We start from the raw sequence: 21,386 nt of genomic DNA, 5'->3' as shown, positions 1-21,386 counted from the left end.
CCATGGGAAATGTACTGCCCCTGTGGGTGGCTGTGGTACGCCTCACACGGCTGGGATTCCAGGGGACTGAGCTGACCCCTCCCGACCCCCACCCTCCGAGCTCCAGCCTGCCGGCCCTTGTCACCTCATTCCGGGCAGAGCTCACAGTATTGCAAGGCATACGGCGAGGAGCAGCAGGGGCAAGTTCACAGGGGGGAGCTTGTGCGTAATCGCTGTCTCTATCCACATGAGCTGAACTGAATGTTTGGGAGTTGAGTTCCCCCTACTGCTTATTCATCAAAACATACTAGTCTGACCACCACCACTAAACTCTGATTGAACCCGTCATAGTTGTGATATTATGCTCCCCTGGATGCTGATGTGCTGAACTGGCACTTCCCCTTCTGTCAGTGGACGATAACTCACCGGATTGGACCATGGCTGGGGGGGGTTAGAGGGCGGGCGACTGGTACGCTGCTTCCTGACAACCCTGCCTAACTCCCTCTCACACACCTCACTCTAGTCTGGCTGCTCTGGGTTGAACTCTGACCTAGGGAAGCTAGCAGAGAGGAAGGGATGGCATTATGCCGGGCCTCAATAATACAGCTAGGGCTGGTGGGGTGGATGTGTGTGTCTCCTGGTGAAAAACTGGGATGGACTACTTACATGGGACGTGACCCTGAACCAGCCCTAACAAAGAGATGGTACATACAGTCCTTTTAACGTCCCCACAGATTTCTACATACCACAGAATGTTTATGAAGCCAGAGGACACACAACAACAAAAACTGAATTGCAATAAACTCTGCTGGTGCCTGGTGGCGGAGAGAAGCAAAAGAGGACATGGACAAAACAAAATGGCCGAAAGAAGACGTGTGTTTTTCCAGTAAAAAAACCCAACTTTTATTATTTGTCTAGAGAACAGGCTGTGGTGGGTGGAAGTCTATGGAGGAGTAAAACCAGAGAGATGGGGCGGAGTCAAACAGACCAGGGCTGAAACCAGGCGGATGGGATGGCACCCTCTGTTTTCATAGTTACAAGGCCAAGGCTCCCATTGGGTCCCAGGCAGGAAGGACGATGGGCTCCTTCTGCATTACTTCCAGCACCTCGGGGGCCAGGTACTTCTTGTCCACGACCACCTCGTACACGTATTCAGAGAACCACTCGTCGGTCATGATTAGGTAACCTGCACACACACACACACACACACACACACACACACACACACACACACACACACACACACACACACACACACACACACACACACACACACACACACACACACACACACACACACACACACACACACACACACACACAGGGTTAATTCATACAGTTAGAAGGTTGAAAGAGATCAGATGAAGGTGTAATTGAGATTGTCAGTATAAGATCCATTCAATCAGTGGAGCGTCGAGATCCCCGACGTGCCGCTGGAGTTTCTTCTCAGGAATCATTAGTCTTGATTAACGTCTCGAAGACCAGTCAGTCTGAAATCCATTAGCCAACAGCAGTACCAGTGACTCACCCTGTACTTCAGTGGACTGCCCTATACTGAAAGCAATAGGTGCGAGTGTTCTAAAGTGTGAGACCAGATAAGAGGGGCGTCCGTCAGCACCCCTGGCCTCAGACCTATTGTTCCACAGGGAGAGGGAAGGAAGGACGGACCCCTCACCCTGTCTGTCTATCCCACACAACACCTGGGTTTAAATACTATTTGAAATCTTTCAAATGCATGGCTTGGACTGGGTTTGCACTTTTGGGACGTTTCTATGTGTTCCATTGCACCAAGCAAGCAAAGCAGGAAGCATTTGAAATGATGTCAAATAGTATTTGAACCCAAGTCTGTCCCACACTTCTGTCCTCACCTCGCACACCTCAGTACAATAAATCTCCAGATTGCAAGGGAGGGACTGACCGACACATGTCATTTTATTCATTAACACAGCATTAGGCCACTTTATCCTTCCCATACAAAAAAGATGAAAGAATATCTCGAATGCCACTTCATCCTGCTCTAATACATTTTCATAACAAGCCCAAAAACACAACATTCAGTGTACACGATCCCACTCTAAGACCTTGGCCCTGAAAACACGTACAGACACAGGCCACGGCCTCGCTCTCACAGACAGGGTGACCGAGAGTACATCAAATCATAAAGAACAGCATATAAAACACTTGACGTGAAGAGATTAGAGCGGCGAGAGCAGGATGTTTAAGGACAATAGGGGCCTTCCTCATACAGTGTTCTTATTTATCTACAAGGGCAATGGGCCTGTCTGAACAAACTAACAACCCAGATTACAGACAGGGAGAGGAACAGCTCCAATCTGTCCACATGGCGATAGATTTGAGATTTGAGCAGGCACGGGCTGGTTCATTTGGGCACGCAGCAGTAAACATTTTAAAACATTTTCCAACTAATGTTTCTTATTGGACAAGTCCAGGTGGTCTCCCCGTGTTTCAGACAGCTTTTTTTTCCGTTTGGCGCCTAATGAATGCGATCCTGTGGTTATACGGGATTGTGTAACGGTCAGAGCTGGGGACTAGACCAGATTGTGACCACTGTTTGGTTTTCCTCTCATCTCTGGACCCGGGCAGTGTCTAGAGCGCATCCCTCAACCGCTGAAAAGTTGCATTATCGATGACGTCACAGGGACCTCAGAAAAACGTACCTCAGCTCAAAACAATACCCCAGGTTCTGTGTGTTATTCGTTCTGGGTGTTATTCGTTCTGGGTGTTATTCGTTCTGGGTGTTATTCGTTCTGGGGTTATTCGTTCTGGGTGTTATTCGTTCTGGGTGTTATTCGTTCTGGGTATTATTCGTTCTGGGTGTTATTCGTTCTGGGGTTATTCGTTCTGGGTGTTATTCGTTCTGGGGGTTATTCGTTCTGGGTGTTATTCGTTCTGGTTGTTATTTGTTCTGGGTGTTATTCGTTCTGGGGGTTATTCGTTCTGGGGGTTATTCGTTCTGGGGTTATTCGTTCTGGGGGTTATTCGTTCTGGGGGTTATTCGTTCTGGGTGTTATTCGTTCTGGGGGTTATTCGTTCTGTGGGTTATTCGTTCTGGGTGTTATTCGTTCTGGGTGTTATTCGTTCTGGGTGTTATTCGTTCTGGGGGTTATTCGTTCTGTGTTCTGTGTGTTATCCGTTCTGTGTGTTATCCGTTCTGTGTGTTATCCGTTCTGTGTGTTATTCGTTCTGGGTGTTATTCGTTCTGGGTGTTATTCGTTCTATGTTATGTGTGTTATCCGTTCTGTGTGTTATTCGTTCTGGGTGTTATTCGTTCTATGTACTGTGTGTTATCCGTTCTGTGTGTTATCCGTTCTGTGTGTTATTCGTTCTGGGTGCTATCCGTTCTGTGTGTTATCCGTTCTGGGTGTTATTCGTCCTGTGTGTTATTCGTCCTGTGTGTTATTCGTCCTGTGTGTTATTCGTCCTGTGTGTTATTCGTCCTGGGTGTTATTCGTCCTGGGTGTTATTCGTCCTGTGTGTTCACTCTGCGTGTTCTTCCTTTCCAGTTTCCAGGAAAGATGTGTGCGTGTCGGGCGGCGGTTTCGTATAGCGGCATTATTTGTCTTAACGGGACTGCAGATGTGTCCTACCTCGTCTTACAGGGAGAGCTGTGGGTGGAGTTTACTCTGCTTTAGATCCCATAGTACAGCTGAAAAGTTCTGAGCAATACGGGTCACAGACTGCTAAAGCGAGCACTGTCTGCAGCACATCCTGTTTCCATCATCTCCTTAGTTCGCCATAACGTCAACATTATTTCCCAAACCGATCTGCGACGACGTCACCAACATAAATGTAATAGCAGATATAAGAGTGTGTCCATAGTCTGCCCGGTAACGTGATATGTTAACAAGGGAATCGCAATAGCCAGTACAAATATTGTTTCTCACTATACCGAAGTAGCTGTAAAAGGGGCGGTGTAGAATCCCAGAGGTGTGTTGAGAAGGGCATCTCTAGCCTATAAACAGTCTGTCACAATGAAATATCACATGTCAGATTGGCCCACATTCCCCATATTTGTATAGTAATCGCGGAAAGGTACAAATAGTGCACTCTGAGGCCATAATAATCCATCTTGAGAAAAGCCCTGGAGTTTGGAGGGTTTGGGCAGTTTGCACCAGGCACCACGGTGTTAACCTAATTAGGTGGGATCCTCTCGGGGGAAACAAAATATTACTGGCAATTGGATAGATGATAAACCTCGAACCCTTGCGAACACACGTTTTCTCCGTCCGCCGTGGTGTTGACAAGTCCTCCCTCCCCGTCCCCAGCTGTCCATCAAGCGGTGCTCACCGCCGCGCCGCGGGTCCTCCACACCGTTTGTTTTCAATAACTTTATTAATACATCCGAGAGGGAAGAGAGCGGATATGAAGGCTTTCTCCCATCTGCGTGGATGTTTATGGAATATGAGTGCAATACAGTTGATTTGAGGAGGCACCAAAGTGTTAGGCCTTTTTATACATTTTCAATATGCAGATGACATGAAGTCACTGACCAGGAAGTGGAACTACATAACAAAACCCAAATAACCCGCACTGGAATGCAGAGCACAGGGTGCGTAGGGATGGAGAGGGAGAGAGGAGAGAGAGGGGGGGGGAGAAGGAGAGGAAGACAGAGGGGGAGAGAGAAAGAGAGAAGTGGGAATGGTGGATAATTACGTATTTTTGTTAAAAAGCCACACAGTCCCAACAGAGGAGGGTTCAGTATTTGTTTCCTTTCAAATGTTTTAGTGGCGCTGGATGGAAGAAGAAAAATACTATTTGAACCCAGGCCTGTAGTATGACAGTGTCTGAGCCGGACTCTTCCACACAGAGGAAGTCGGGAGGCTGAAACAAAATGGCGTACTGTTGTGTTGTGAGAAGGACAAAGGGCCGTTGTCTGGGAAACATCCCCGTTGTTGTGCCTTCTCTCCCTCTGGGGTTCATAGCCATAACAGACAAAGCTACGGTAGGGGGCCAGACATGAGTGGATGCCGCAAAACTAACCCCAAACCAAACCAGCCCTCCACACCTAGTCAATTATAAATTCAAAAACAAAGCCAGGCGAGTGGGGAGGGAGCTAATCCTACTTCAAATTCAACTGTCCCGGTGATTGTACACTGACGCCCTGTGGTGTGAGAGAGAAGAGAGACGAGGGGTCTGGGCCTTCACATAACTCGGCTCAGGCGGACCTAGAGGGGCTCTCGTGTTGCGAGAAGCAGACAGACATCACAAGGCTGCGTGAGAACGGGCCCTCTCCTCCTCTGACCTCTGGCCGACTCAGCGCTCTCACCTTTATTCCCACGGTCGTCCCCCCAGGAGTTCTCCACCCTCCACTTCTCATAACCTCCATCCCTTTCCTCCTGCTAGAGTGAGCGAAAGGGAGAGAGAGAGAGAGAGAGAGAGAGAGAGAGAGAGAGAGAGAGAGAGAGAGAGAGAGAGAGACAGAGCTCAAACAAAATGTGTAATTATTAGGAGGCAGATGTACCCAGCAAATGGAGAGGAAGTCCAAATCATTTTGTGTTTTCTGATTTATGCCCGTCATACATGAAGTACACTATACATGGTGGAAGTATATTCAGCAAATGATACAGTATGTCCATTAGTAAGAGAGGAGGGCAGGATTCCTAGTGGGGTGCAGGGCAGGACTGGTAACTCCTACTTTGTGTAGCCTAGGGCCCTGTCCAGCTGTTCTGAGGAGAACGAGGAGACAGGTAGGGTTCACATACAGGGGGGTAAATTGACAGCCATTTTAAAACATGAAGTCGATTCAAACGACTGTAAACACCACACTGGACGCCTTTGGTGCAGAGTCACTGGGGAACACTCAAATGCAGCGCGTGTGTACGTATGTGTGTGTGTGTACATACGTGTGTGTACTGTGTGTGTACTGTGTGTGTACTGTGTGTGCTACCTTGTCGGTGACAGCGGTGAGGATCATGGCGTGTGTCATGAGGGAGTCTCCGAAAATCAGCCTCTCTGCCTTGGACAGGTTCTTTATGGACACACCGAACACCAACTCATGGTTGAACCTGAGAGACGGGGGAACACAGGGAGGGACAGGATGAGAACACACAAACACAAACACACACACGCACACACACGCACACACACACACACACACACAAAAAGATCTGACTTATAGTGAGTTATACATGCGATGTTGACACATGTTCACCTCTCTCTCGTAAAACTCACACATTCATGTCGTTGATGCCCAGTTTGCCATGGAAATGCTTGCCCACGTCGCAACCGAACCACACAGCCTACGAGAGAGAGAGGAGAGAGAGAGAGAGAGAGAGAGAGAGAGAGAGAGAGAGAGAGAGAGAGAGAGAGAGAGAGAGAGGGAAGGAGGGAGAGAAACATGCGTTACAGGTCGTCTCCTTGCACACTCGCTCAGTTGTCAGACGTAGCCATGATCTAACTTCCTGGACACGCTCACACACAGTACCTCTCCCTCTTTGATGGAGTCCGCAGCAGCCTTTTTGAGTAGCTGGATGGGCTGGTTATTGTACAGGGTGTTGTGTCCGCCCACCATGTTGCCCAGGAACTCAACGCTATACAACTTCTCATAGGGGTTCTGAGGCCGCGGGTCATTCACCAGACAGACCTGTGGGGGCGGGGGAGGGAGAACAGAGGTTAGACTCAGCTCATCAACAAACACGGAAAGAGAGGGCATTAATTCCTGACTCCAACCCTCCAACCCTCTAATATAGACTAACTGGGCCACGGTGCTTTTCCTGGGTCACAAAAATTCAGAAAACGCCCAAGGTTTCCAGGAACTTCAGGAATTTTTCAACCCCAGGGGAAAAACTCATGGCCCTAATATTGATTAGCTCTTGTAATAATTTGTTACGATCAACTCAAAGCCGATATTGATATTTTATTCAAATAAACCAATAAAGCTGGGTAAATAGTTGACCTTGTCCTGAATGTTGTAGAGGGGCTTGACCAGCTCCTTGTAGAACTGCTGAGGGGACAGGGGGCCCATGCGGTGGAAGTTCTTGTCCTTGTCTCTGTACTCCCAATAAATGGAGTCAGCGGGGCTGCCCAGACACACAGTGGCCACCCTGAAGACCTGTAAACAGAGCACGTGAAACAACAGACAGGGGGAAGACAACACCTTACGTTAGTCATGCAATACCAACTGTAAGACACAGACAGAGCACATCGATATCTCTTAGATAGTCTCTTATGTAAACGCGCCATTGTAAAACTCAAACTCGGGGACCAAAGAGAGCTTAACAGTAGTGTGAGGAGGATATCCGCCCTGCCAAAGCCCAATCCCTCTTGTGCTCTCTGCCTGGCTGTATCGCTGGCTCTTCCTGTCGTTGTGGTTTCTGACTGTGTTCCCATGGCGTTCCTCTGGCCTCTACCAGTCTGTTTCGACAGAGTTCTCAGAATAAGCCTTCCCTTATCCCTTAGCCTTCCCAACTGATAGGTCGATCTCGGGAATTTCCTTCTGAAAAGACGTCGTGTACACCAGTCCTATCAAAGCCTATTATGTAAGCGGATGCTCTGGCGGTTCGAGAATACCCAGCATTGTCGGTCTCTGATTACGCTCTGTCGGGCTGTCAATCACAAAAAAAAGGCTTAAAATGTGTACCCCAACTCCCAATCTGGCATGTACGCGTAGGTAGTCCGACCGTTAGTACGCGAGCACACAGACGCATACACGCGCGTCTATATTTACGAGGACTTCCCATTGACTCCCAGTATTTACATTTACTTTCGGCAAAAAAGTCCAGACAAATTAAACTCCTCATAGGGTGAAAATAGAACTGGGGAATTACATTTGGCCCCGGAGCTCTTCACCAAAGCAGAGACACTCAGGGGCCGTTGCTGCTGCACTTTTCCACTGTGTCAACTACATTAACTACTAATGGCATGCCTGTGTTCAGGTTGATCGTAGTCAACTATTCCCACATAGGCCCTTGTTGTAAATTAAGAATTTGATGTTTTTGCTGACTTAAATAAAACAAAAATATTTTTAAAAAGACAGCACACCCAGTCACATTCCCACCGACCCAGACCCTCACAGTAACCCTCACCTTTTCCCAAACCCAGACAAGACAGCGCCTTGAAGACTCTGGGTTTGTTTTCTCTGTCCCGTTGCCCCGCGGCGCAGACTAAATGCCAACGGTGCCCATCCCTGCCCTGTATTTAACCAGCACGGGCCCCAGATGCACCGAACACACAAACAGGCCCCTTTGCCCCCGTGCCCTCGGGCCCCTGTCCCACCTCACGTCCCAGTCACCTCCTTGGCAGGTTAAATAAACGCCCCTGCCCGTCCAAACACAACAGAGCACAAGACCCGGTGAAACGAGGCTATGCTTTTCACAAAACAATGAGCCAGAGCCCCACTGACGTCAGCAGGCTGCAGCAGCACAGCCCTCAGTGAGTCAATATTGAATCACCTGCTTCCAAAACGGACAGACGAAGATGAGCACGAGACACTGGGTGGGCTGGGCACGTCTCCATTAGAATCATGTATATAGCACTACCGCCAAGATTCTTGGTACTGCCTCTTCTGTCCTGTACCCGCTAAAACGTTGATTGTGAGTAGCCTTGTTCCATTGTATTCCTTCACTGTGCTAAACCCCCCAGTTCATTTCTCAGCACTGGTACAGTCCTCCTCAGTAGTAGGCTACCAAATCTCTTACAGATATCCAACCATTCCTGTTGGCTCTCTCCCTCTCAGGACACAGATAACCATCCATCAGCATGGACCAGCAGAGGCTGACAGGGTCATGTGTGGGGAGCAGGCGGCCCACCCTCCCTTCCTGCCTGCCTGCCACCCTTACCCTGGCCCTTCCACTGAGGACAGACACACTGCGTTGAGGATGGAAGAGGGAGAGGGGAGATTTATGACCGCTGGACCATGCTGGACACCGTGTTTGACCAGTGTCTTTAGAGACCTTTGCTTTCTTTTTTTCATGTCTGTGTCGCTGTCTGTATATCTTCTGACGTACACTACATAGCTCCTCTCCCTCCCACTCCTAAACACTGCTTCCGCGGGTGGGTGTTGTGGGTTTGTAAGCCGTTTGGGAAAGATTAGTAAGGTTTTTGTGTGGCTTCTGAGCGCAGGCAGGCTTCTTCAAGGCCACCCGGGTCCTGATTTTCTGCTTGGCCAGGTTTGAATTAGGGCCTTATCTGCGATGGCGGCTGGGATCCCCTGTTATTGACAAAAGCAGGAAGCCGGAGTGACCCGTGTTTGTTTGGGGAAATTGCACCGCCTGCACCAGAGGACAGTCTACAACAGGCAGGGATAAACATTAAAACACATGTTGTAATAAAAAGGTGTCCGTCTTCATAAAGACTGACCCAGACGGCAACACGGGACTGGTTAACAGTAGTCTAAGACCTGGCTCTTGTCCTCAAAGGTTTTGCAACGGAAAGCGAAAAGGAGTGTTTCTTATCAGACAAGTTTAAGGTACAAGATATTCCCTTCCTGCGCGTTTTCCTCCGTTTGGTGCCTAATGAACAAGTCCCTGTACTCATAACCTACGGAAACGCTCCGTAACCCCATTTCATCTGAACAGGCCCAGCAATTAATAGATTAAGGAAGCTCCTCTAGATCCACAGCATGCACCCCCCACACCCCATAGCCGCCTGTGGGATAACGCAGACCGTATTCTTGTGTCGTGTGACATGGATGAAGCCCAGGTGTGGGTAATAAGGCCTGTAATTGGCCGATGCCGGTGCATCCGGAGAGGCTGCGTGTCTCAGCGGATCATGCAAGCCTTTGAGCGTACCTACGTAGCATGTGTTTGCATGCTTGGCAGTAAACACTGGAGCGCCTGCAGCACGCCAGCCAGTTTAGCGTCAATGCTACAGCAACACACACGCTCCATCCTCTCCTCGTCGGATCACGCATGCCTGTTTGTTTGTTGATTTACCTCCCATTGCCCAAACAGAGGGAGAGGAGAGGAGGAGAAATAAACAGACAAACAGCAGAACACACTAAAACACCTTGTGCTTGTAACTGTGAAGGGTGGAACCTGCCACGGCCCGTATCCACAAAAAGCGTCTCAGAGTAGGAGTGCTGATCTAGCATCAGCTTTTATTTTGAATCACAATAGATGAAAAGGGTGGACCTGATCCTAGATCAGCCCTTCAACTCCAAGATGCCTTGCTGCTTTTGAGCCAAAGCCCTGGGACACAGAGCCTAGATGAAACTGTAAGCAAATGACCTGTTTGAGAGAGCAGCTGGGGTAGAAGAAATGGACTGGGGTTGACTGAGACTTTCTGGCCTTGTAAACAGAAAACACATGGGGCCATTACAGATTGTAACAACGTTGTCAAATTAAGAAATATGAGCTGATGAAGTGCGGCGGGCCGCTTTTCAGCGCTGGCAAACGAGCCCACGCAATAACACAAACCCACCCACAGCGGCCTGCGGCTACAACCAGCGCTGAGCCAACAGACTGACTACGTCCCAAACCGCACTCTATTCCCTTTATAGTGCACTACATTTGACCCGAGCCCCCAATGGGCCCTGGTCAAAGCAGTGCACTATATAGGGAAAGGGTCCATAGAGAGGTAGCCACTCTAAAGGCACACGCAGCATGTCAGTCAACTCACTGTCCAATCAATGACTCCGTACAATCTACAAACACAGCACTCATATTGAACACAGTCATATGGCCCGAAGGAGACTTTCTATTCAGAATGTCCGGCGCCCAAATGGGCACGTTCTATACAGCAGAAACCGCATAGGACTGGTTATGAAGAGAACAGGAACAGGCCTGAAGGAGTGCTGCAGAGAGGATGTGAGGAACGTGTGTGTGTGTGTGTGTGTGTGTGTGTGTGTGTGTGTGTGTGTGTGTGTGTGTGTGTGTGTGTGTGTGTGTGTGTGTGTGTGTGTGTGTGTGTGTGTGTGTGTGTGTGTGTGTGTGTGTGTGTGTGTGTGTGTGTGTGTGTGTGTGTGTGTGTGTGTGTGTGTGTGTGTGTGCTTGGAAACGTCTCCCTGTGTTTGTGCGCACCTGCACCCCATCACACTCCTCACCCAGGGAGTGTGCCCAACGCCAGATCCTCCCCACCTAAAGTAGGCCTGACATCCCCTGGCTTAACGAGGGCCGAGTCTGGGAGCTTTGATCAGCTATGACTCACACACCAACTCTAAAATGTAACCACAGACACACACACCAACTCTAAAATGTAACCACAGACACAAACACCACTTCTGAATATAAACACAAGCCACTTCTAAGCATACATAGAAACACACACACCACTTCTAAACGTTCACACACGCACAAACCCACAACCTGTCATACTTGGTGTTTACATGGTTTACGTGTGCAGTCTGAACCCAGAACAAGGTGGCACAGCCCGCACACTGAAGTCGCACGCAACACTCGGAAAAGGACTGCAATACTCTGTAATTGAACATGACACGTTTCAAATGGCCTGGGAAGTGTCCCAAATGGCCCCCTATTCCCTATATATAGTGCACTATAAAGGGAAGAGTGTGGCATTTGGGACGTAGCCCTATTGTGTCAACACAACATGCTGAGTGACGAGCACACAGAGAAGTTAATTAATGAAAAAGGACCCGACTAACTGATCACATCCGACAGGGTGTATTCTAGCTTAATTAATTATGGCTAATTTGTTGGCTTGCTAGCTAGGAGCTAATCTAAATCACGGCACAACAGTGATGTTTCACTTGTCGCAACAGATGCCATGCATAAATAGAAGCCCGAAAGCGCAGTCAACGCACCCTTCTCCGTACGGATGCCCACGGGACGGGAGGAGAGGCGCTGGTTACACCCTTCACCCTCCCGAGCCAACATCCCCCACCTTTCTCTCTCTCTCTCTCTTCACACTCCCCCTGGCTGCCAGAGCTGTGTTACACAAAACAAACTACTACCAGGTGGACAAACAAACACGTTGACAAAAAAAAAACTCTTGTTCATAGAAGTGCAACGAGGGAGAACTGGAAGTGTTGCACAATCAGAATGTGCTGTAGCGAGCGTGGTGTATCCAGTGCGGTAAGGGCAGTAGACACAGAGTCTGTTTAAACAAGCAGTCATACAACAGAACTGCTCCACACAAAAGCTACATCCTTTATGTAATGTTCTCTCTCTGGCTGTGTGATATTGACTGACCACACACACCTCTGTCTTAAGTGGTACTGTGAATGTTGGGACATTAAGGCTGTATTCTCTCACAGTGAAATTGCCTTACGCCATTCAATGTGAGGAGCGTTGCGATAAAGATCTTGTTTATGGAACATTCTGTCACCAGGTCCGTGAGGCGTGTGTGAGTGCACGTGGACACACACACACGCATGTGGACACACACACTCTCTCTCTTTGCAGCCTGAAGTATAGAATGACAGGCCAGTGGATTAATCACCAGTGGATTATAAACAGTACCGACCATATATCACTACAGCCATTGTTGCTAAATGTGGAAGAGTTGGGTTACACAATGTTATGCAGTGCTGGGAGGGGCTTGTGATTATGTCCTAATTCATTACTACTGATAAAGCACTGTTTAACAAAATAAACAGTCATCTCTATTTGGCCATTTCTAGCAGTTCCTTTTCTAAGCCTACTTATGTCAAACATACTGATTTAAGGTAGAAAACTAATTAGCGGCATTATTTAAGGGGGAACACAGTTCCATAAAAATTCCAACAGTGGTGGTTTCTATCTATTAGATATCTATCTGAACCGAGGAGGGTCTATCCACTGTCTGACGGTTAGAGGAATCAGATTTGATAGAGGAATCAGTGGTGTGGTGAAAGTCAATGGTATTAGATAGGGTAGTGTAACACACACACACACACACACACACACACACCTTTGTTATCATCCTTTCTGTGTGCTGCTACAACAGGCGACAGATACATTTGAATTGAATGTCCAATAACGAATCCGGAAACAAATATTGCCTAATAATTACTGGGAGCCGTAATGGTTATCGTCCTTGCCTACCCAGTACCTGCTGTGTTAAATACATACAGGCGTGTTACAGCACGTGTCGTTCTCAGAGCACAGATCTACAGTCTGTTATACAGCCCCCTCCTCTGGACAAACTGACGCAGTGCTTCAACATTACTGAAGAGGAAAACAGTGTGTGGTGTGATGTGGTGGCGGTGTGTGCGATGTGGTGGTGGTGTGTGGGTCGTGCGCTCTGTGTGGTGTGCGAGTCGTGTGCGTCTTTCCCTAACATGCGCTCACCTCCTCAATCATGGTGTCCATGGCGTCAGACAGCTCGGCTTCAGTGGATTCACTGGCCACCATGTTGCGCAGTCTTAGACAGTATTCTCTCAGCTGGAAGCCAGGGAACATTGGCATGACATAGTACACAGCGACATGTATTACCTCGTGACATTGTGGAGCATCTCGGGTTAGGGGTTAGTTATCTGGGTCTTCTATAAGAAAACAGACGACACCAAAATAAAAAAAGGTGGCTTCTACGCTCTTCCCGTGGTGTTTCCCTGCGCTAAGTAGAGTGTATATGCTTGTACTGCTTTGTTTTGGTATGAAACAGGAGGACTAGGTTTTTGGTGTTGTACTTCTACACAAGACATCACTATGAAATCGAAAATGTCGCAAAGATGTAAGTGAGTCGACCTACCTTGTGATTGAGGATGTCATTCATTCGCCGCGAGGCCTCGGAGCTGTGAGACTCTGGGAAGCATTTCTTTGGGATAACGCCGTACTTTTCTGATGATCGGGGAAAGGTAATAACATATATATATATATATATATATATGCCATTTAGTGGACGCTTTGATCCAAAAGCGACTTACAGTCAAGGCTGCCTACATTTTTCCTATGGGAGGCCCCAGTGGGAATCGAACCCACGACCCTGGCGTCGCAAGTGCCATGACCCACCAACTGAGCCACAGAGGACCATAACTAAAAGGCTTTGCCCGCGGGCTGTGGTCAAAAGTAATGCACTACGTAGGGAATAGGATGCTATTTGGGACACAACCTTGATCTAAACCACAAACCTGACCCATTAAAACAGTGGAAGGGTAGTTACATAAAATGTCTAATTAAAAGGAATTACACAGTAACTACTACATTAGTAACTCATCAGAAACAGAATCTAGACAGTTCCAGTAGAATTTTGCTTATTTTCTGCAGTAAACGGCCACCGCCGAGTAGTTACAGTCTAGTTACCAAGGTAGTTACACTGTGAGTCCTAAATGGCACCCTATTCCCTACATATGAACCCTGGGCCAACGTAGTACCGAATATAGGGAATAAGGTGCGATTCATGACTCAGCCACTACATAATGACATAGAATAATGCAAATGAAGCAGCAACACTCCCCTGATCGGGTAACAGGTATGAACTGACCAATGAGGTTGACCAGCATATCCCACTGGCCGCCGTCGTTGGTGGGATTGGAGAGCAGGAACTGGACCAGTCTGCCATCTACAGGCTCCTTCCTCTGGGCTGTCTCCACACAGGCCTGCAGGAAGTAGTAGCACCGCTCCACCTGAAGGGAGGATGGAGAGAGTGCAGAAAGGGGACATGATGGAGAGAGGAGACGAGAGGGGGGGGGTACAACATTGTCCAGTATATAGAGCGTCATACACTAAGGGGGTTTAAGGCAGACAATGAGTCTAATAGTACTAAAGATACGCACTGCCAAACACACCAACACTGTTCACACCCCATCGCTGAAATGTAACAACAAAAGCATTGTATATTCTAGTGGCTGTTACTAAAAAGTTTCTCAAGTGAAAACGTTTGACGAACAAATGTGGTCTTACTTTGTCCCAGAAGAAGAGGTATGACTGACTGAACTCAAACTCTTCGATGTTGAACTTTTTCATGAAGGGAAGGCGCATGACGTTGAGGCACGAGAAGATCCAACATCTCCCTGAAACCCACAATCAGCACAGATGAGTATGGAGCTGTGTATATGGAGCTGTGCCTCAATGGCAGCTTCCCAAATAACACTCTATCCCCTATTCATAGACACATAGTTAGACCTCCTTTCTCCCACTCCACGGTTGTGTCCCAAAATGGCATCCTATTCCCTATATAGTGCTCTACCCTACTGTATACAGAGCACCAGTAAGACTAGCTGTCGCCATTGGCGTCAGCTAATGGGGATCCCAATAAATCAAATAAAAAATGTTGACTAGCGCCTATACGGCTCTGGTCAAACAGAGTGCACCATGTAGGAAATAGACTGCCATTTGGCACGCAGCCCCACCACATCTCTGCATCAGGTACGTAGGTCTATTTCATTCACATGCAGTCTTTGTACATGGCCAGGCCCCTGGAGTAGTTACAGATGCTGGGTGTCAAATATATTGGAACCCTTGCGCAGAACACACATTTTTTTTTTAATTGTTGAAATTGAAAAACATTAGTTTTTTTGTGTATTTGTTTGATTTACAGCTAAAATTGAGATTTCTCACTTCAAAGACAACAATGAACTGGACTAAATGATCTGCAATGTTTTTATTTTTTTTAAACCTTTATTTAACCAGGCAAGTCAGTTTAAGAACAAATTCTTATTTACAATGACGGCCTACCGGGGAACTGCCTTGTTCAGGGGCAGAACGACAGATTTTGATCTTGTCAGCTCGGGGATTCGATCCAGCAACCTTTCAGTTACTGGCCTAACGCTCTAACCACTAGGCTCCCTGCTCCCTCCGGTGGCTACAGGGTAAAAAATTGCCATACAATCAGTTTTAAAAATAAAAAACAGAACATTCTGCTCCATTGCAATCCATTGTAAAGTGCAAGGGTGCCAATATATTTTACCGTATCTGTAGGTAAGTGTACCTGAGTTTTTCTGGTTGGTGATAGGCTTGCCCTCTGTGGGGATGGAGTGCTGGAATATGTGCACGGTGTCCTGGACCGTCTGCCTGTGCAGACACACCTCCAGCGGGTCGATGCACGTGGACACGTTCTGGGCCAGCAGGTACCTGGGCTCCGCCTGCAAACGCTTCAAAAAGGAGGCGATCTTCTCCTGACTCAAACCTGAAGAGGACAATAGAGAGGTCATAATTCTTAAGGAAACAGGGACAGGGTTAGCCTGGTTACTGGTCTGTTTATGCTCTCTTGCCAACTTTGTAATGGAATTAGCCTGCCAAACATTGTTTGGCATGACAAGGAGTTGGCATAAACGCAGAAATAGATCTGAGACCAGGCTAGGCCAGGGTGTATTAGAAATGGAAACAGATCTGAGACCAGGCTAGGCCAGGGTGTATTAGAAATGGAAACAGATCTGAGACCAGGCTGGGCCAGGGTGTATTAGAAAGGGAAATAGATCTGAGACCAGGCTAGGCCACGGTGTATTAGAAAGGGAAAAAGATCTGAGACCAGGCTAAGCCAGGGTGTATTAGAAATGGAAATAGATCTGAGACCAGGCTAGGCCAGGGTGTATTAGAAATAGAAACAGATCTGAGACCAGGCTAGGCCAGGGTGTATTAGAAATGGAAACAGATCTGAGACCAGGCTAGGCCAGGGTGTATTAGAAATGGAAACAGATCTGAGACCAGGCTAGGCCAGGGTGTATAAGAAATGGAAACAGTTTGGATGAAACAAAGTTGTAAAGAGCTGTAATATAAGGAGGATGTTATTGGTGTTTGATCTGGCAAAGTGGCAATAGGTTCCGAAATGCAGCGGGACTAATAAAGTTGTATTGTTTTGAAATGTCAAAACAGTGGCAAAGGGAGCGATCAAATAATGCCTTGCCCCGCCTTCGTCCACTCGCCACCGGACAATGTGGTACAAAACAGCAGGACATCAAGTTCGGTATCAAATTCAAATATGCCCGAGTTCACAAAAGTGTTCTCATCCTATTTTGACAGGAACGATCCATATACAGTGCCTTCAGAAATGATTGACTTATTTCACAATGTTGTGTTACGGTCTGAATTGAAAATGGATTGCAGAAATGTTTTTCCTCACCCATCTACACCCAATACCTCATAATGACAAAGTGAAAACATGTTTTTAGAAATGTTTGCAAATGTATTGAAAATGAAATAGGTACTCACACCCCTGAGTCAATACTTTGCAGAAGCAATTACTTTGGCAGCGATTACAGCTGTGAGTCTTTCTGGGCAAGTCTCTAAGAGCTTTTTCAGACCTGGATTGTGCAACATTTGCCCATTATTGTTTTCAAAACACTTCAAGCTCTGTCAAATTAGTTGTTGGTCATTTCTAGACAATCATATGCAGGTCTTGTCATAACATTTCAAGTAGATTTTAAGTCAAAACTGTAACTCGGCCACTCAGGAACATTCAATGTCTTCTAGGGCTGAACCTATTTAGTCGACTGAACAATTGTTTGGTCGATAGGCTGTTGGTCGACCGAGATTTCTTTAGTCGAGCAGTAGCAAAGAAAACATTGTAAAATCATGGTGTACAAGACACCTGTCTGATTGGCGCCTGTCTGAGTGGACTAATCCATTGTTAAGGTCGTGGCACAGTCTATCACACACATGCTACAGAAATTGTATATGGTTATATTACGTACGAACAATGGGGCAACAATAAAAATAAAAATAAATGTTTTATAACAAATGTGCTTTCTACCGCGTTGGATAGTGGTTGCTGTCCATGGTTCTGAAACATCAGTGGGCTGTTGAATTGCCTCCTTTTGCTGGACCATGTTGTTATGTGCATAATAGCAAAGTTAACCAGCATATTGGTGTTGAGAACAATGGGCGGAGGCAGCAGCGGAGTTAAGAGAAGAGAAAACAGCCCTTGCCTTAATTTTCTAAGAAAAATAGGAAACCAACTAAATTAGGTATATAATCAACAGCCTAACTGTTAAATGTGCCTGGCTTTATAAATTAACCATACATTCAGTATATGGAAAATTACATGTTTTAACATTTCGACCAATCGATTGGTCGAAAGAACAGATGACTCTTGGTTGACCAAGGTTTTTTTCAAGTCAGAGACAGCCCTACTGTGTTCTTGGTAACCAACTCCAGTGTAGATTTGGCCTTGTGTTAAATTAATCTCCCAGTGTCTGGTAGAAAGCAGACTGAACCTGGTTTTCCTCTAGGATTTTGCCTGTGCTTATAGTTCTATTCCATTTCTTTTTAATCCTGAAAATCTCCCCACTTTTAACGATTACAAGCATACCCATAACATGATGCATCCACTACTATGCTTGAAAATATGGATAGGTGTTGTGTTACTGCTTCCCGCTCTGGTAGGCCTACATTATGATCAAATAGCCACAGTAGCCTACATGACCACTGTTAAAACTGTAACTTAAAGTGGGTACAGTCTCAGTGTTCACAGTAAACACGTGCCGGAAGTTGCACAGAATGTTCAAGTTTGCGCTTAGCAGAACAAAATGTAGGGAACATTAGTGAAGGTCAGTGACACATTTCTTTATTATATTTAATCCATTTTAAATTCAGGTTGTAACACAACAAACTTTGGAAAAAGTCAAGGGGTGTGAATACTTTTTGAAGGCACTGTATATGTGATACTAGAACTATCTGTAGTAGTAGTACACTGATAAAATAATGCTGCGGTGTCATTCCATCAAATTCAAATCAAATTTATTTATAAAGCCCTTCTTAGATCAGCTGATATCTCAAAGTGCTGTACAGAAACCCAGCCTAAAACCCCAAACAGCAAGCAATGCAGGTGTAGAAGCCCGGTGGCTAGGACAAACTCCCTAGAAAGGCCAGAACCTAGGATGAAACCTAAGAAGGAACCAGGCTATGATGGGTGGCCAGTCCTCTTCTGGCTGTCCCGGGTGGAGATAATAACAGAACGTGGCCAAGATGTTCAAATGTTCATAAATGACCAGCAGGGTCAAATAATAATAATCACAGTAGTTGTCGAGGGGGCAACAGGTCAGCACCTCGGGAGTAAATGTCAGTTGGCTTTTCATAGCCGATCATTCAGAGTATCTCTACCGCTCCTGCTGTCTCTAGAGAGTTGAAAACCGCAGGTCTGGAACAGGTAGCATGTCCGGTAATATTCCATCAAATACTGCACAGCAATTAAACACAGAAAAGAACATTGCTTAATCATGCATACTGCCTGACTCAAGCCCTATTGGTTCTGGACCGTCAGGCTATTTTACATGACCGAGGTTCAAATACACTGGCCATTCCTGGGGTGTATTCATTAGTCCACACCGTGGTAAAGCGTAGCAAACGTTTTGCAACAGAAAACATTTTGCGACAAAAATGAGTGTTCATTACTGGACAAATTGAGGTAGGTCCGTCCCTGTTTCGGCAGTTTGCTTCCATTTGGTTCAAAGTGAATACACCCCAGATCTACAGGGATAGACAAACCCACATGCCTCAGTACTCCATCATTACCACATAAATTGGATAAATCATACATTATTTCCTGCTGTCAGCTTGCTACAGTAAATGGATGATAGAGCCCCTATTATGCTGATTTAATCGGTGTACAAAACCAAGTGGGGTGTGTCGCCATACAAACGCAGGGATAGGCAGAGAGCCCATTCCAACACAGCCTCCACAGAATGGAAAAGCATGAATGCGAATGACTGTCAGTGTCACTTTAGTTTTGTATGGAAAGGTGCCAAACTGGTGTCTAGAGTGACTTGCAACTTTACATATAAGTTGTTGTATAGCTTTTATGACTGACTTAGTATATTTACTGGTCTTTGGGTGCAAGTCTTTCTGAGGTCAACAAGGTACCAAAATCACATCACACCAAAAAGTCAAAGTCTATCACTATAAACCCGTTGTCATAGTGTCAAACATCCTTCCCTGTCTGATAGCTTAATGTTTTATTGTGCCAGGGGAGGGTATATGCTGACAGCTTAACGTCAAGCTAGCTACTTGAACAACCAAGGTATTGGGTTCGTCGTGCACTGCCTGCTTGTTGACAAACACTGCTTCGCACTTAGTCTCACTTTATTCCACTCTATTAAAGGGGCGGCAGGTAGCCTAGCGATTAAGAGTTTAATTAAGGTCGGTGGTTCGAATCCAGAGCCGGCAAGGTAAAAAAAAAAATATTTAAAAAGCTGCCGTTTTGCCCTTGAGCAAGGCAGTTTAAGCCGGGCGCCGATAACGTGGACGTCGTTTAAGGCAGTCACCCGCACCGCTCTGATTTAGAGGGGTTGGGTTAAATCCCCTTTAAGGAATAGAACTGGCTAATGCTCACCTAAAAAGTTGGTTAAATAGCTAGCAAGTTGAGCTGCCTCCTATGTTAACTGACTGACTAACTAACAGGATAACTAACAGTTAGCTGCCAAGCCGATACTTGACTAACATTACATAGAGTTAGCTAGCTAACGTTAGTTACTAGTAGTAACAGTACCCATCAACTTTTCTGGCACTGATAGCTGGGAAGACGTTGGATGGCTGTGCTGAAGTTGGTCGGCTACCATTATCAAGCTAGCCAACATTATCTGTCATGTCATTATCAAAGTGAAAAAAACACATAAGGAAGCTGGCTGGTTAGCTATGCTATGTTAGCGAAGCTACGTTACCTAACTTCGCTCACCGGATAGCTAATGGTCTATCTGAAAAGTGACATAAAGCTAGCTATCCGGCTAACGTTAGCTAGGGAACGCAAATTGAGCTCACATGCTGGCTATACAAGTGACAATGAATGGAATGAGACAAAGTAACACATGACATACCATTCTCCATGTTTCCGAAGAGGGTTAGGAAGTGTTTCTATATGTCTTTAAAAGTCACCGGCTCTTTGTTTATCTCATTCGCCGACAGTCAGTCAGTCCGATCAGAGTTCCGACCGGAAACAGGAAACATAATTGTTACAATGTAACAATAGGCTGGGATGCTGAGTATCACAAACACCAATGCCATAACAGTTTCCTTTAACATGCCCCTTGGCATTTAAGAGTATGCCCGAGACTGGTGAGGACATTGGACCTTATATCAGAGTCAGCATAGTTGAAGCTATATACCAAGTTATTCAGATGAAATATGACAATAATTGTGCAATGTATGTATACCATTCTTATTATTAGGTAATAACACATTTTGTTGCTTTCATTTTTCCTTTTGAACTGCCTTGCAGTTGGCCTGAATTGGTGGATAGAAGCAACAAGAAGATTTGCTATACAACTTGGGCCATGTCCTTACACAACCTTTATTTCAAAGAGGATTAAATGAGATTCAATGTACAGACACAATCAAAAACATACACATTCAACACTCTTTTTTCTTGGTTTCCATGGAAATGTATTCTTTAGTAAATGTATGGCTAAATGTTAACTATTATATTCTATCTAAGGAGTTAATGATTGTGCCCAGCCGACAGAATTCGGGGAAGGATGTGATTTTTCTTTTGGAGTTGGAGTTGTACTTAGAGAGAGAGAGGGAGAGAGAGAGAGAGAGTGTGTGTGTGTGTGTGTGTGTGTGTGTGTGTGTGTGTGTGTGTGTGTGTGTGTGTGTGTGTGTGTGTGTGTGTGTGTGTGTGTGTGTGTGTGTGTGTGTGTG

General features: G+C 46.3%; 1 protein-coding gene across 1 annotated transcript; it reads right to left on the bottom strand.

The window, feature by feature from the left end:
- Positions 1-855: 855 nt before the first annotated feature.
- Positions 856-20,713, bottom strand: LOC124004759 (bleomycin hydrolase-like). The gene is made up of 12 exons (XM_046313529.1): positions 20,564-20,713; positions 15,745-15,942; positions 14,718-14,827; positions 14,299-14,440; positions 13,567-13,655; positions 13,167-13,259; positions 6,896-7,051; positions 6,425-6,583; positions 6,172-6,239; positions 5,888-6,005; positions 5,267-5,339; positions 856-1,165 (listed from the first exon to the last, which is right to left on the bottom strand). Exons 1-12 carry the CDS (start codon positions 20,571-20,573, stop codon positions 1,014-1,016), a joined length of 1,368 nt encoding a protein of 455 aa, XP_046169485.1. The 5' UTR covers positions 20,574-20,713; the 3' UTR covers positions 856-1,013.
- Between the last annotated feature and the right edge of the window lie 673 nt (positions 20,714-21,386).

Source organism: Oncorhynchus gorbuscha, linkage group LG19 (assembly GCF_021184085.1).
Source record: "Oncorhynchus gorbuscha isolate QuinsamMale2020 ecotype Even-year linkage group LG19, OgorEven_v1.0, whole genome shotgun sequence".
NCBI classification, from domain to species: domain Eukaryota; kingdom Metazoa; phylum Chordata; class Actinopteri; order Salmoniformes; family Salmonidae; genus Oncorhynchus; species Oncorhynchus gorbuscha.
This window is presented reverse-complemented; position numbering and strand designations above follow the sequence as displayed.